The 16,513-nt window shown below is 37.7% G+C and overlaps 1 protein-coding gene and 1 long non-coding RNA gene across 2 annotated transcripts; one reads left to right on the top strand and one right to left on the bottom strand.

The window, feature by feature from the left end:
* Nucleotides 1–1,382: 1,382 nt before the first annotated feature.
* LOC103462844 (putative hexokinase HKDC1) lies at nt 1,383–16,390 on the bottom strand. Its single transcript, XM_008405853.1, has 21 exons — nt 15,221–16,390; nt 13,275–13,437; nt 13,022–13,179; nt 12,804–12,926; nt 12,626–12,721; nt 12,391–12,490; nt 10,300–10,483; nt 10,037–10,192; nt 9,725–9,958; nt 9,110–9,251; nt 8,006–8,159; nt 7,647–7,786; nt 7,391–7,510; nt 7,176–7,271; nt 5,623–5,722; nt 5,290–5,402; nt 4,474–4,610; nt 4,200–4,355; nt 4,027–4,114; nt 2,733–2,878; nt 1,383–2,654 (listed from the first exon to the last, which is right to left on the bottom strand). The coding sequence occupies exons 1-21, from the start codon at nt 15,281–15,283 to the stop codon at nt 2,519–2,521; spliced, it is 2,805 nt and encodes a 934-aa protein (XP_008404075.1). The 5' UTR covers nt 15,284–16,390; the 3' UTR covers nt 1,383–2,518.
* On the top strand, nt 8,182–9,832 carry LOC103462843 (uncharacterized). The gene is made up of 3 exons (XR_533403.1): nt 8,182–8,574; nt 9,131–9,271; nt 9,747–9,832. It is a non-coding gene; the product is annotated as an uncharacterized LOC103462843 (long non-coding RNA).
* Nucleotides 16,391–16,513: the final 123 nt, after the last annotated feature.

Below are 16,513 nucleotides of genomic sequence, written 5' to 3'. Positions count from 1 at the left end.
CAGTGAACGTGTGTCAAAGCTCTTATTGTTGGTTTGAATAGGAGGCAAAGACACATGCACGCATTCTTCTGCACACAAAGGGACTCGGACACCTTGGTCCCTGAGGCACGTCCAATCAGAAGAGATCTTAAAGCTGGAGGTGAAATATTTATGAGATGAGGGGAAAATGTTCAGAGTGTGGGGGTTCTGCAGGAGCTCTGGTTGCAGTGGTTCTGCTGTGTTTGCATGCCGTGCAGCATGACTGCAGCGTCACTGTCACTGCGTGTGTGATTCAGCAGGGGGATACTAGGTCAGGACAGTGAGGGATTACCAGGTGTGACGTCGCCCTCATCTGGTAACACTCTAACATTTTAATCCCTAGCAGAATAACCACTGTTGCTTTTCATTTTGACATTTCTTGCTTTGTCTTTCCTCGCTGTCTGTATTTCGGTGCAAAAGATTTTCTTTAGTTTTTACTCAAACACTCTTATCTTCAAAAAACTGTTAATCTGGAACCAGTTTGAGTGGATTAGGATACAAATCATATCTTTATACTTAGATCATAACACGGCATGTAAACACAACATTAAGACCTCCTTGTTCAGTTAATACTTTGATAAAATGGATGAAATTGTGTGCGTTTTCATATTGCTACAAGCATAGACAGACAAACCATCGGTCACACGGTCTGAGAATCGGCCAAAAAAAGCTGAACAGAGCGTTTGTTGTTGTTATTGTTGAGAAATCTGGTCGGCAGGATTCCTTTCCTCCTCCTGGTCTTCATCAGTGCCGACATACCGCTGACTAAACCCCCACACGCTCACAAATGCACAGTGACATAACCGTGACTTTATCAAATATTCAGTTACACAAGTTTTATTGTTTTTCCAGATTCACTCTTACTGTTTTGACATTTATATTGTCATAAGCGCAGCCAAATGTAAACTTAAATTGTAATATATAGTTTTATGGAGACTTTTTGAGGCCAAAAGTACTAATTGTTGCTGTAATTAGTATTTTTTAAACATATAAAGTGAAATATTGACAATTTAGTATCTTTGTGTAGGTTCTCCAATAATATTTTGACCATTTTAGCTTCCGAACAACTTATTAATTATAATCCACTATCTGTTCCTAACATCAATGCAAATCTGAGTCTCAAACCAAGAACTGAGGTTTGGAAATAATACATTTTTAATATCCAGACTCTAGGCAAATTGTAAAATAATACACCACCTTTAAGGAATCACAGCTCAATGTAAGAAATAAAATTGTGCACAAACAAGAGACTTCTTATGCTATAGACTGGAGTTAATAGAAGAACTGTCAGGAAATCTGTTCATATGTTTTTGTTCTCACAGGAAATGGAGCAGAATAAAATATACTTTATTGATCTTAAAATATACTTTAATTATCTATACTTTAATGATCTTATTTGCTTATTCGTTGACATGTTACTCCATCTAAGGTGTTAAATATTAATAACACAAATGTAACCATATGAGTTTATAAGTATATATCACCTAACAGATTTAATTCATCTAACCATAGACAGCATGTGAATCTTTACTTCTCTTTCTAAAACCCAACATAAACCCTCATATCAGGAAAAGTCCAATCAGTGCACAGCTAACAGAGGCACAGCTGCAGCTTTGACACGTTTTCCCACAGAGCTCTGACGATTAGACTGGAGAGCTCTGCTTTGAGGAAAAGAACAGCCAAATACAAGTTCAACACAAAGTTAAATCCTTATATTTACGGTAATTCTTGCAAAAGGAAACTATTTAGTCAAGTCAAAGCCAATAAATGTAATTTTGTTGGAATTAAACCAACACAAGAGAAGTAGATAACTATGATGAGAAAGGAAATGATACATGGATCTTCTAGTTTTACAACAAAAAAAATCTGAAAACTGGTTTGCATATATATTTAACCTTCCTTAATCAGATAATTCTAAATAAAATATTCTGACTCCCTTAAGAAGCCATGAACTTAAATAACATGTAAATAGACCAGAGCATTACAAGGGCCTAAACAAATCCTATATCAAAATCTATTTGAAAACATTTGCAAGATTTGAAAACTGATGTTTATATACAAAGTCCCCCAATTGTTACTTTGCACAATTCAGATTTCTTTCTGAGAATCCTTAGAAAACAATGTGTCCTTTTCCTTCCACTTCACTGTGATTCACTGCTTTCTAAATCCTAATGATTTAGAAATTTATAGATTTATAGAATGTGACAAGAAATTAAAAACGTCAAAAACGTGATCACTGCCTGTGTTTATTATAAACAGACCTCACGCTGAGCCATAAAAAGAGAAGAGAAACAGTTTTCACAAGTTGGAGGAAAAGCAAATCTAACCTGTGGCAGGGCATGCTGACTATTTACTGTAAATAAGGTCCCTTAATATAATAAAAGTTACCAGACAGCCACTCTTATGTGTAAAAATTAACTAATCTGGGTGTAGTACTCTAAACACTGAAAGTGGTTTTCTCTCTTCTGTGTTGTTTCTGGGGAAGCGTCTTTATTCCCCGTCACATCTGATGCTTCTGTCGGACCACGGCTGCAATGAGGGCGGCACCTTTCCCGCTGCCCTCCTCTGACGGCATGAAGGTCACATCGCACTGGGGAGCCATGACCCCCACGGTCTCTTTCAGGACCTGCGAGAAACTACAAGCAGCAGCAGAGAGAATAAAGCGTTTAGTGATTAATGGACGATTCACAGCAGCAGCAGCAGAGATAACTCACTGTGGATGCAGTTTGTACAGAGCGCCGTCTACGCCCACAGTGATGCTCAGACGCTCCAGGCCTCGGTCTTCTCTGATTTTATCCACCACTGCCGCCATTCCTGCTCCACACATTTGAGCCGCACGACGCGACACCGCTCCACACACCTGCACAACAATCAGAATGCTCATCGTTAGCCAGCTGAGACACACTCAAAACATATCACTCAATATCAGCAACATCAAGATGCACAATTATTTTTGGAGAAGCTAAAAGAAAAGGAGGCATTCTGTTTCAAATATTTATCACAGGTAAAGTAAAATCTTCTTACAATAGAAAAAGTTGGCAACATCGCCAATTATTACACCAATTATTTGACTTTTAAATAATCAAATTCTTTGCTTTGTCTTGCACGGACCTCATATATGCGACTTTGACTGAAAATCCGATTTTAATTAATTTGTTCAACTTTCCTAAATACAGCTAGCGTTTTCAAACAAAGAGTGACTTAAAGCCTTATTTTATTGTTCAGAATCGACTACATTTTGTTCCATTTGTTCCTATTTTTAAGTTTTGGATCTATGATCATTTACGCTTTCCTTCCCAACAACACATTTGACTACTTTGTCTAATTCAACACTGTATAATTTGTTTACTGCTGTGTAGGTAAAATGATCTCTAGTTCTTTTCATGATTTTGGCATATGTGTCAAAAGGTTTGGACACCTCTGCCTTAAGGTATTAATAATTTGGCCTTTTTCAGGTTCTGAAATTAATAAAATGTCTCTTAAAGTATACAACAACACTCAACACATATTCTGTTGTGTCACTTTTAAATTAAAGATGAAGTAAAAATAGAAAAAGCATATCTAAAACATTTTATTGGCCATTATTTTTGGAAATCCAGTGAAAAACGGTTTAAACCTTGCATTTGTTGTTATATCTGTGCTTTGAAACATTAACGGGTTCTTTCTAATTTTAGTCAAAGTTACTAAAGAGCCATTGTAAAAGGTTGCAGACCCCTGATCTATGCTATATCAGATTAATGTTTTAGTAATCTTCACTTATTAAGAATAATCTCACTCTTCCAGGAATGAATAAATATGAAACCTATAAAACTTTACCGAGACATTTGAGTGAAGAAAGAAAACTAGGTGTTAAGAAGTGGAAAAACTTTAACCTATTAGATTTTTTGAACTCTGTTTACAGTCAAAATACAAGCTTTAAATGTTGAACACAATATTTAAAGTATGACTGACCAAACTACTTACAGAAACCTGTTGCATTTCCCTTTAGAATAGAAAACTGTTCCGTACCTCCTTGACGATGATGCTGTCGTCGCAGGTGCCGTGCAGCCCCAGCTGCTGCAGAATAGACCTGACCTGCAGCAGAGCCAAGTGATCGCTGCGCAGAGGAAACACAAAGCAGCAAACCTTTAAAACTGAAAACAAAAAATGCACCTGAAATATTCCTAAACCACTTCTGCTACCTCTCTATTTGTGAGAGATATTTTGTTTCAAATATCCCGGGGGTTTTTAAGGTTTCGGTGACGTGTCCTTTGAACAGGAGGCCTCTTCGGGTCAGATCCAGTAAAACCTGTCTGACGATTTCACCCAGATACATCCCACTGGTCAGCTTTTCAAACCTGAAGATGAAGCAGAGGAAAATAACTTGGCTAACGAACACGTTCGCATGGAGAAAGAGGCTGTGTGTGTCTCTGCTGCTGGAAGGAGAACAATAATAAATGAGGAGTACTGGATGACCTTTGTTTTCCAGGGTTGACTGAGTGTATGTCCACCTCGACATCATAAAGTGTGATGATGTCCTCCAGACAGCGGTCATTGCCCAGACCACCCCACTCTGTGTTTACACACATCTTCAGGCCCGACTTCACAGCAGCCTTATGCCATAGAGGAAAAAAACAAAAACACAACCATTAATTAGGGCTGCAACTAATTATTACTGTAGTAATCGATTATTTTGGTGATTAATCAGCTAAATGATGAAAAAGAAACAAATAATTCAATTCCTGTTCATAATTGTTCAGATTAACTGATTAAGAACTGGATAGAAAAAGGTGATCAATAAGAGATTTTTGAACTGGCTGAAGCTAAAATTGAGGAGTTCTGGGTAGAATATTTTCATTGACAAAAGATTTTTTTTATCTTAAGCGCAAAATATTATATATATATATATATATATATATAATAATTTTAGGTTAAACCTATATGATGTTCATTAGCAAATGGCACTTTTTGAGAATGTTTACTCCAGTTAACAATTAATTATTAAATTTGTTGACGATTATTTTAAAAGCTTTTGACTAAATACAATTCATTGTTTCAACCCTACTATGTATGGAAGAGGATTAAGGCCACTGAACAAAAAGATTTCAGACTTTAATCTCAGAATTCAGGCTGTAATTTCAGAATTCAGACTGTAATCTCAAAATTATGTCTTTAATCTCTTGTTAAAGATATAGAAGTCTGAATTATTTTTTTTCAGTGACCCAAATCCTCTCCCCTAAGCATGAATATAATCTCTCCATCCCTCTAATTTCCTACAATCTGCCTCTTTACCTCGCCCTCCTCTCCTTCTGACGTCTGTTTATTTGTCCTCAGGATGCTGTTGCTCTGTTCCAGCTTCTCGATGTTCCTCAGTTCTTCCATGTAGCAAAGGTTTGAACCTGTACCTGAAACATGCAGCATCAGCTGGTTTTAGTTTAGACATTTGCACCAAACGTTTTAACGTTTGCTGCAAACGTTTAACATCAGCCATTTACGATGCTCCTTTAAGTGGTTAGGTTGAATCCAGAGCTGATGCTTCTCTACAAACCTTCATGCTGTCACAACCACAGTCCCAGTGATGAACCAGAATGTTTTTTTTATCTGTAGAGACTCTCTGTCACATACCTGCAATCATTCCAACTTCACATTTAGGGTCCTCATAGGCGCAGCTCATCATGGTCCCAACTGTGTCGTTGACTAAAGCAACAATGTCCAAGTCAAACTCCTGAAGGCATGAAAAACACACGTCACTGAATTAGTTATGCCTTACAAAAATACTCACACCTCAAAACATTATTTAGATTTTTATGATAGATCGACACAAAGTAGATGTTGATTGTTAAATGGTTTATTTGAAGGGATAAGACTGATATAACACTGTCATGAACATGATGGACTCTTCATGAATGTATCATTCGGTAAAAAAATGACACTTTTAATGCGAAGTTGAATTAAAAGTACATTAAAAGAATGTAACTTCATGACAACAGTCATAAACATTCATGAAGACTCCAGTTGTGTCATGTTTACATGAGTCTTAATGCTGCAGTTTAAACCAAATAATTATTTCACAATATCCAAGAAAAAAACGGCCCTCACCTAATTAAAGAGACATATGTCTCTCACAATATCAAGTTAAAATAACGAGTTATTTTACTTTAAAATACTTTAAATTCTTGTTTCAAATTGCATGAGCAAAATTTCTGATCTGACAATGAATTTTATTAAACATCACAATGAATTCAGCCCAGAAACATTTAGCATGAACAGGACATCATCCTCAAGCTTTGCAAACTTAATAAAACACAAGAGTCAGATCAACGTAATGCACTTCCATCTCAGGATACAGAAACAAGCCGCTAAGCATTCTGGGAAATAGTTCACACTCCTGTCTTTTGCTTCTTTCAGTTTTTTTAAGTGTTAACCTAAAAACTCTAGTTTATTCGACTCTTAATATAAACGTTAACACAGCTTAACGTTTATATTAAACGTTAAGCATTTATCTTTGATCAAATGTTATCAAAGATTATCAAAGATAACATTTGATCCTAAATGTTATCTTTAACATTTAGGATCAAAATCTAAAACTCACTAAATGTATTTGATTTAAAGAGTAGAAGATAGTTGACACAACTAATTTTAGAGCTCTTCATGGACAGACGCCAGACTACATTAAGAACCTCATACAGCCTTATGTTTCAACTAGGAGCCTCAGGTCGTCGAATTTGAACTTGTTGACGGTTCCTCGGACCTTTTTTAAGACTCGTGGAGACAGATCTTTTAAAGCAGTGGCGCCTCGCCTATGGAATGAGCTACCTTGCACCATTCGATCTCTACATTGCATAGACACTTTCAGGAAACAACTTAAGACCCACTTTTTTAATCTTGCTTTTTAGTGTACTACTGTGTTTTATTGTTTGTATGTTGTTTTTAATTTGTTTTATTTTTTATACTTTGTGCAGCACTTTGTGATCCTGGTCTGTGAAAAGTGCTATAGAAATAAAGCTTACTTACTTACTAAATGTGGCTGAAATGTATTACAGTGTAGACTTTTAATTAAGTAAAATATGTTGACGTAGAAGAGCTACTCTAACATGAGTAATATTTTTGACAACCCTAACCATGCATTCAAGTCCAGTCTTCGCTGTATAATAAGAGTTTGTGTTATTTGGACTCACGTTGCGTCTCTTGATGGCCTCTCTGAGCATGCTCACAACATCTTCTCCTTCACAGTCTGTAGCCTTAAAGCCTTTGGTCCAGCTCACCAATGTGCCCTACAAAGTTACACAATCATACATTTTAATTGACAAAATAATGCTGGATGTTTTTTTGTTGTTTTTTTTTTAAGAAAGAGGTTAAAATCCTAATCTAACAGTGATCCAGGTTCACCTACTGTATCGATGTCTGACTGCTGACAGGGGAAAGAGAAGGTGAATCCTGCAGGAAGGCGAACGTTCTTCAGCCCCATGTAGTCCAGGAAGTCACAAACACACTGAGCCAAGTGGTCAAACAACTGAGAGAAAGAGATTTGACGAATCACTGAACTGGATTTTATCTTCTACTGAAACTTATTTAGACAAGCTGATATATGATAGTCTATTTCTGTACAGAATTATTTCGTTTGCATGATGGCAAAAGGCTTGCCTTACCTCCTCTCCAGTTCCCTGCATTATCTCCAAGGGAATGGTGTAAATTTTATGGTAAAGTCGAGTTTTTTGTCTTTTAAATCGCACAAGCATAGCTCTGAAGTTCGTTCCTCCCAGATCCAAGGCAAGGTATTTCCCACGTTCTGAAAAACAAAAGAATTTGATGAGGACTGAAATGTTTTATATTAGATATATAAGACATTATATATCTAATATAATGTAGATATAAATTATATTATGTGTAATGTATTATATTATATTATAATACATTATAACAGAACTGTGTCCACCAACACAGTTCTGTTGGTGGACAGAACTGTGTGCCGCTTGGAGAATGAGGGATGTCGAGTTTATTTTCACACCTGTGCCGTCTGGTGTGTGGTATACGAAAGAGGGAAGCATTTTAATGGTGCAGCCTTTGCTCTTCAGCCCAGCCTCCAGGCCCTCCCTCATCCTGGACTTCACCAGCTGGAGCTTCTCTTCGTTCAGAGTGAACAGAGATAGAGCTTCATCCACCTGCAGGAACAGGGAAACACCGTGTCAGGTCTCCCTTTGCACGTGACGTCACGCTCTCCAGAACTCCGCCCACTTCGCCATAACGGTCGGCCATGTTTGGTCAAAACGACAAATGCGCTCCAGACATCTGTAACATAAAACTGCTTCTATTTCGTTGATTTCCTTTTAAAATAGTCATAGGATGCTGCGCTGCCGGCTGCACAAACAGACAAGGATGCAAACCAAACCTGTCATTTTATTGTAACTTTTAATGAGAAAAAATATGGCGGCGACGGATAGCAGCCGTTAATAGTAATGCCTGTGTGCCGTCGGTGTAATCGTAGATTTGCAGTAAACACTTTTTATAAGGTAAGAAGATTACCTTGTAAAACGTAAGAGTGATTAGAAAGATGTGAAACATCGCATTATGGAGAAGGTAAGTGTATAATCAGTAGTAACCATGGAGACAGTGGTACCGTCAAGTAGCCTAGCATGTATGGGAAAAAAACTGGATAGCGTCTCGTCTTTTCTACGTTTTTAAGGCTTCTCCGGTGTAAGGGGTTTGTGATATAATGATATAAATCATGTGGTGTAAATTCAGGCAAAATTGGTAATTTGATCAACACGTAAAAGGAGGGAAGAAGTACGGGTCGGTTTATAAGCTAGCTATTTAAAACTTTTATAAATACCGCCGTCTATGACTACGAGCCCGAACCAGGTGTGTTACGTTCACAGACAAATTAGCTCGACTCGAGCAGGTAGCAAAATAAACTGACAAAAACAACTTTGGAAAACAATTTCAGTCGCTCTGTTCAATACTCCCGATTCTCTCTTCCGACGTCCAGTCAGTGCGCCTCGAACGATTATGTGACGTAGTTGCGCAGGGTCAATACCCAGGAGGGTTGTTTTTAGTTCACCTGGGAAGAAAACGTATACTGACACCTAAATCTGATGAAATCAAGCAGTCTGACCTTTCGCCTCTGTGATGTCAGACGCTGGGCGACCGCTGCCACGAGGGCAGCGCCTTTGCTGCTGCCGCACTCCGAGAGGACGAACCTGACGTGGCAATCAGGAAGCAACCGCCGCACCACCTTATGGAGCCGCTTAGGATACCTGAAGAAGTGTGAAAGTGTGTGAGTGGAGCAGCAATATACACTGAACACACCACCTTGTCCAGGAAACATGGTGACGCAGCATCATGCTGCAGGGATGTTTTTTTTTTTTTTTTTTTGCAAGACTTAAGAACTGACGCTTTTTATGCAACCGGAGGAATTAACAATAATTTCAGTCTGTTAAAGCCTATAGACAACTGACAAAAATCCAGTTGTCTACAAGTAAAATTACAAATGGGTCACAAATCAGGCAATACGGGAATATAAGAAAGCCCTTAAAATAATATAACAAAGGGATTAAATTGAGCAAAAAGAATGTCAAAAGACAAATAACTATTAATTTTCTGTATGAGTTGTGATAAAAATGGCTTGTTTCAGAATTTAATCGGGTCATAAACCGTCTTGAGCATTTTCTGTGCTTTTGTGCTGTATTTTTCACTCCATGTATTGTGACTTCTGTCCATGGCGACTTACTGTGGGTGTGTTTTGTACACAGTGCCATCAACGCCGACTGTGATTCTCAGTCCTCTCAGGTTCCGGTTCTGTCTGATCCGGGTTAGAATGGCCACCAGCCCCGCCGCCACCAGATTCGAGGACCTAAAGGACACGATGGTGCTGACGTGCTGAACAGCGACGCAGTCGTCAGGTGAAGGGGTCAGATGCAGGTGAGTCAGGATTTCCTTGGTGTTTTTCAGACCGTTTCTGTACCTAAAGAAGAAAAAAGTACATTATTAGAGTTCGGGCAGCTTTCAGATATTGTGAAGCAGAAACATAAAGCGGGCTTACTCCTCCATCGCTGCCACATCTGCAGTGGTTATCTTCCCTTTGGTCCTCAGAGCGTCTGACACATGCCCATCAAACAGCAGTCCCAGTTTAGCCATCTTCAACACCACCAGCCTCACCAGTTCACCCAGGTACATCCCACTGACCATCTTCTCAAATCTACAAAGAAGAAGCATTTGTTGGGAAAAGGTATAAAAAGAGTTTCGGATGAGTCTACGATGAAGAGTCACGTCGTATAAGAAGAAACGGAGAAGCGTTTGTCTAACGTTTGTTTTCCGGGGTTGAGGGAGGCCGCATCAACGTCTCTGTCAAAGTCAGTAATGAAGTCATGCAGGGCCCCGTCATCCCCGAACGCGCCCCACTCGGTGTTCACACACATCCGGCCCTCGTCTCCCTGAACCATGTCGATGTGACGCAGCTCCTCCATGTAGCAGGCGTTGGTGCCGGTTCCTGTGCACACAAACACAAACGTTACACTGAACATACGTACACAAAGCCACGCGTGAATCTACGTTTTTCACATTGCAACTTCATGTTTCACTGCGAGTTGATGTAGTTTTATGTGATGAAATAAAATAAAAATGTATAAAAGTAATGCATGATTTCAAAATCTGAAACATGTGCCCTCTTTAACTCTGCTACCCCTAATTTAAATCTAGTTCAATGTACTCCCAATAGTAAATAAAGTCCATCTGTGTGTAATTTATTCTCATTATAAATGCAGCTGTTCTGTGACGCATAGTGGAGGCAGCATCAGGCTGTGGGGAAGCTGCACTGCAAAAAAAGTAATTTACAGTAAAATACAGGGAGCTGTTGGTGCCAGAATTTTACTGTATTTATACTGATTTTACCATATAAGTATGGTAAAATATTTATTTTATTTTATATATACCATATTTATATTTACCATATAGTTATGGTAAATGTTTATAGGGTAAAATCAGTATTTATATACACTGCTCAAAAAAATAAAGGGAACACTTAAACAACACAACGTCACCCGACGAGGGTCAATCAGTGTTGCTTCCTAAGTGGACAGTTTGATTTCACAGAAGTTTGATTTACTTGGAGTTATATTGTGTTGTTTAAGTGTTCCCTTTATTTTTTTGAGCAGTATATATTTACCTAGATGGTAAATATTTTCACCTAGAATTATGGTAAAATTTGTTAAGAATAAAGCTGTATTTATATCTATTTTACCATATATAAATATGGTAAATATTTACACTATAAAATCCGTATTTATACGTATTTTATCGTATAAATATGGTAATAAACGTATTTATATGGTAACCTTCTGGAAACCAATGCTGCCGGTATTTTACTGCAAATCAGAGACGTTTTATTTAGTGAGAGTCAATGGGAAGATGAAAGGAGCTACAAACACTGGAGTCCAAGAGAAAAACCTCTTGAAGACCATAAAAGACTTCAATCGGGGAGGAGGTTCACCTTCCAACAAGACAGTGACCCCAAATACACACCTGGATTTACTGTGGACATGTTTAGGTCAAAGCTTGTACCTCCAATTTGACTGAGTTTGAGTTATTTTGCAAAGAACAGCTGGCAAAAACATGCCTCATGAATTTATGTATATGTAATACTTCACAATTATGAACATCTTTGTGTTGGTCATTCTCATAAAATCTCAGTAAAATACATTTAAGTTTGTAGCTCTAACAGGACCAAATGTGAATGTAAAAGGTAAAGACACTTTAGCAAGAAAATGTAAAAACGTTTTTTTTACTAACAGCGTAATATCAACTATGGCCACTAGAGGGAGTCAGTGGATTCTAAAGTTGCCTTGTAGCGTCTTTAGGTAAGGTAATCTTATTTATATTGCACATTTTCAGCAACAAGGCAATTCAAAGGGCTTTACATGAGTTAAAAGTAAATACAAACAAAATGACAAACCAAAGGAAAGAAAAAAAAGAGGAAAGAAAACTAATCTGATGTTCTAAAGTATGTAAACTAAGTGCTCCTGTTCAGGGTTGCTAAGTATCTAATTCCATTTCTAAATAGTTTATATATTTATTTTGTAACCAGATGACAACCTATAAATTATTGTTACATAATTTTTATTTCCTTTTTCTTTTTATTGCTAATATAAACATGTCTATTTATAGATTAAATTAAACTGATAAAAACAGACTGATACACTTTGCTTTTATATTTTGGACCTTAGGTTAAAATCTTGATGTGGCTTTGGAAATAAATATATTTTTCAGCCTTTCATGTCTATAATTATCAGACCACAACAAAACGTGATGATACAACTTGTATTGAAATTCTAAGAAGACTGGGCATATTTTAAAACATTTGAAAGGCGGCGGCTGAAACGATGTGAATGTTCGTCTTACCGATGATGAGTCCTACTTCACAGCACTGGTCATCAAACCCACAGGTCATCATGGTCGCCACGGTGTCATTAACCACTGCCAAGACATCTACGTCCATATCCTGTGGAGCACAGGAGAGAAAAACATTAAGCTACAAGCTGCATGATGGAGGATATCATGAGGAAAAGCATGAAATAAAACTTTCTCTGAGGCACAGTGGCATTAGTGATAAAAATGTTGGATTCTTGTGCCGTACCCCGGTTCTGTCGATGGCCTGCCTGAGGAACTGGACCACATCTTTCCCCTGAAGGCCGCGAACTTTGTAGTTTTTACACCAGCTTAACAACAATCCCTGCAGAGCAGAAACGGTAAACAAGAGCGATGAACATGCTGTCGTCACAAAGCAGATTTCTGTGGATGGAGGACAATCCTACCTGATCCAAACCAGGGTGCTCACATGGGAAGGAGAAAGTAAAGGCTAGCGGATGCTTTTTCTCTGGACTCATGTTCTTTTCAAGCAGGAAATCCTTCAGAGACTCTGAGACATGGTCAAATAACTACAGATGAGAAACCAGACAAAGGAGAGAGAAAGAAGAAAAGACCTCAGCTCATGTTGTTTGCAACCCGACCAATATTAGTATTTTTATTTTACCTCAACAGCTCTCCCTTCATGCAGCTCCTTTGGTATTGGGTATGTTTTCTCCTCCATCTCCACTCCTCCCTTATTAATCCCCTCATCCTCTCTGACTTTAACTCTGAGAACCTTAAACTTGGAGCCTCCGAGATCCAGAGCCACAAACTGTCCTTTCTCTGCAGGCGTGAACAGAAACCGAGACAAAGTCCGTCACCTCGCTTCTGCAATCCTTAGTTTAGTTAATTAGTTTATTTATGTGGAGATGTTTAACCTGATCCATCGGGAGTGGAGCGGACATGAGTCGGCAGCATCTTCACAGCTGCAGCGGCCAGACTTTCGGCTGAAAGTCCTTTCTTCATCTCAGCCAGGAAACGGTTTGAGATGTCGACGAGCTGCTCGTCCTGCAGACGCATCGCGTGCAGGAACCTGTCCACCTGTACGGAGAGAAGAAACGCAGGAGAAATCCAGCTGAGTTAAAGGGCAGTGAGCTCCACTGGTTTTCTTCACACTAAACAGGAAGAGGTATTTTCTGTGCATTTTGAGCCTAGTCTGACCTGTTTTTCTTTTTAATTTTAAATATTTTTCAGCATCTCCTAACAAATGTGCATCAGATTATACACATATCTACCAAATTTAAGTTTTGTGAGGAAGTATTTAACCAATAAAAATAGTTTTCCAAAAACATCAAAACAATTCATTAGTTTATTGATGCATTATTTTGCCTTTTTATCTTATTTTTATTACTGATTACATACTAACCTCAAACTTAAATAGAGCTCATATTTACAATTTTGTTTTAAAATTAATATCTACAGAGCCAAAAGATGTAAATACCTACCACGTATTACTCATTTTCATCTTATCTAACTTCCTTTTTGCAAATATTCACAAGTGTGGTGTCAGTTACTATTCAGTCTGGGACTGTTTAATAAATGTAGTACCAATTGCCTCCAGAAGACATAACATTTTTAAAAAGACTCCTCCTGTGTGTAATTTAATTTCAGTATAATCTGATGTTTCTTTTGAAAACGGAAAACTTTGTGGCACAACATTCAAAACATTGTTCAGGAAAGTAGCCAGAATGATTAAAACTATGAAGAGATTGGAAAATCTGTTTTCAGGACAACTATTTTAGGTGAACTCTATAGAACTGGTCTTTCTGGGCAAGAAGCAAGAAGTTTTTATTTTTTTGGCACAATCCACGGAGAAGGCGGCAGTGTGAGAAATAATGCTGCACATTCAGCTGAACACGGCATAGTAAAGGTGAAACACGGTGGTGGCAGCATCATGGCACTTCTCTGACTTCAGCAGAGACAACTAGTTTTAAATGGAGAAAATATAACTAAAATAAAAAATGTGGTTTTAAAGGTAAGCATGTAGTAATGACAGAACCAGAAACCTAAACTACTGAACCCCTGGTTGCTATGGCGATTCATGTATCCACATTTATACACTGAGCATGACGACTTTGATGAAGATCAGGAACTTGGAGTGAAATAAAAATACACGGAAAAAAAAAAAAACAGGACATAGACGTGTACATAGATTAAAATAAAGATATTGATATTTATGAAAATGTACTTTAGCGCACATTTATTTGGAGACGTAACTTGTTGAAATCTGACTTTTTTTCATGAGTTTATGAAACTATCTCACTATCCAGTGTTATTACTAATGTGCTATCGCTGCTTGATTTAAACACGTGCATCTTTGCTGGGAGTGTCGGTACTTTGTCCCTGTAGACCAGCAGTTAAATGACTGAGTGGAGCAGCAGTGTGTGTATGTGTGTGTGTGTGTGTGTGTGTGTGTGTGTGTGTGTGTGTGTGTGTGTGTGTGTGAGAGAGAGAAACGGAGAGAGGGAGAGATGTTAATCATTAAGGCCCAATGGTGACACAGTAACTAATGATTATAGCACCATATTACCTTGTTACAGTGCAACGTTATATGTCTAGTTAATTAATTAATTTTAGTTAGGTGGTATGTAAAGTTGTTTTAATACAAATATTTGTATTTTTAGGAATATTTTTTTGTCATTTCTTTTCAGAGTCAAATTCTGAAAACCACCAGACAGAACTGCAACAGAAGGAAGAACTTTAAATAACTTGAATTAAAGCGTTAAATAAACGCAGTTATTACACAGCTCCTCTACGTCATTAAGTTGTAAATAAACAAACAAAATGCACCAACTCTTCCGAGCCTCGTTGAAGAAACTCCCACCTTCTTAGTCGGATCCTCCTTGAGTTTGGAGAAGAAGAACGAGATGAGATGAACGGCCAACATCTTCACGGTCCAAATGGGAAGCGCAGAAACTGAGGGTTCGTCTGCGAGTCTGTGCGCCTGTCAGAGCGCAGAGGGAGAAACTGAAATGACTAAAATACAGAAATCTGTTCCAACGTTATCTCTACACATTCTGAGTCGTGATCAACCTTCACCAACTCAATGATTAACGAGCCAATCCTCCCGTCATAGTCATCATCGTCACACATGGTCCATCCCGCCTTCACTGAGTCATAATGGAGGAAAGTTTATCAGTGCATTGTTTTCAGGTGTTACATGCAACTTTATTCAAATTTAAAGAGCAATTTTTCTCATTTTTCTCAGAATATCATTAAAAATATTGAGTGAAATAACCTGGAATGATGTATTGAGATCCTAGAAAAATGCAAATATTTAAAAAATATTTTTATTGGCAAATATCTGCTTATATGTACAGACATGAAAAATACAGAATTTCACCTTTACAATGAAACAAAGTCATTTTAGCTCAAACCAATCTGCAGTGATGAATAAACCGAACAGGGAGAAATCCACATATCAAAGGGAATATAAAAACTTTTACGCCAATGATTTCCAAACAAATCCTTCATTAGCTACACAGGAAAGTTTGTTTTCAGGTTATTCAGGTCGCAAAATTAACCCAGCGGCTTTGAGTTAACAGGAGTTATTTGAGTTCATCCATTTGTAGCGAATATTAAGTGAATAAATAGTGTGGAAATATTCAAGAGCCTATTAATATTCCCGACTCTCGACCCGGTCCWAATGTCCAGAAGTAAAACCTGCTGTTGCGTCCATCCAGTCAGTCCTGATTAAGAGTTCCCACATATTAATAAATTTCAGCATTTTCCAGACTCAACTTCCCAGAGTTCCCGGTTCTACTTGCAGTATTTTTATCTAGTTTCTAGAGCTAATGTCTGAGCACACTTAAAATAAGACTAACTTAAAAGTGACTTTTCAACAAGATATAGAGGCTTATTCCAGTACAATAAGTACTTATTTGTTGGCAGATAACTTATAACAAGGAAAAATTTATGTCAAATAATCTGCCAAACTTTTTCATCAATATTAAGGAATTATTTATTTAAAACAAGCCTCTATTTTTTGCTGAAAAGTCACTTGTAAGTTAGTTTTATCTTATTTCAACTGAGATATTTGCACTAGAAACTAGACAAAAATACTTGGTTAGATTTTATGTTTTTGCAGTGCAAGTCCAAATGACACAAAGAAATGAAA

This window comes from Poecilia reticulata, linkage group LG3 (genome assembly GCF_000633615.1).
Source record: "Poecilia reticulata strain Guanapo linkage group LG3, Guppy_female_1.0+MT, whole genome shotgun sequence".
NCBI classification, from domain to species: domain Eukaryota; kingdom Metazoa; phylum Chordata; class Actinopteri; order Cyprinodontiformes; family Poeciliidae; genus Poecilia; species Poecilia reticulata.
This window is presented reverse-complemented; position numbering and strand designations above follow the sequence as displayed.

What these genes read in the sequence shown, in the direction of transcription:
- LOC103462844 (XM_008405853.1), bottom strand. Translation starts at nt 15,283, where the DNA reads ATGTTGGCCGTTCATCTCATCTCGTTCTTCTTCTCCAAACTCAAGGAG. An exon ending in AGGAGGATCCGACTAAGAAG is followed by an intron (nt 13,438 to 15,220) that starts GTGGGAGTTTCT and finishes CTCTCCGTACAG; the next exon opens with GTGGACAGGTTCCTGCACGC. An exon ending in CCACACACCAGACGGCACAG is followed by an intron (nt 7,787 to 8,005) that starts GTGTGAAAATAA and finishes TTTGTTTTTCAG; the next exon opens with AACGTGGGAAATACCTTGCC.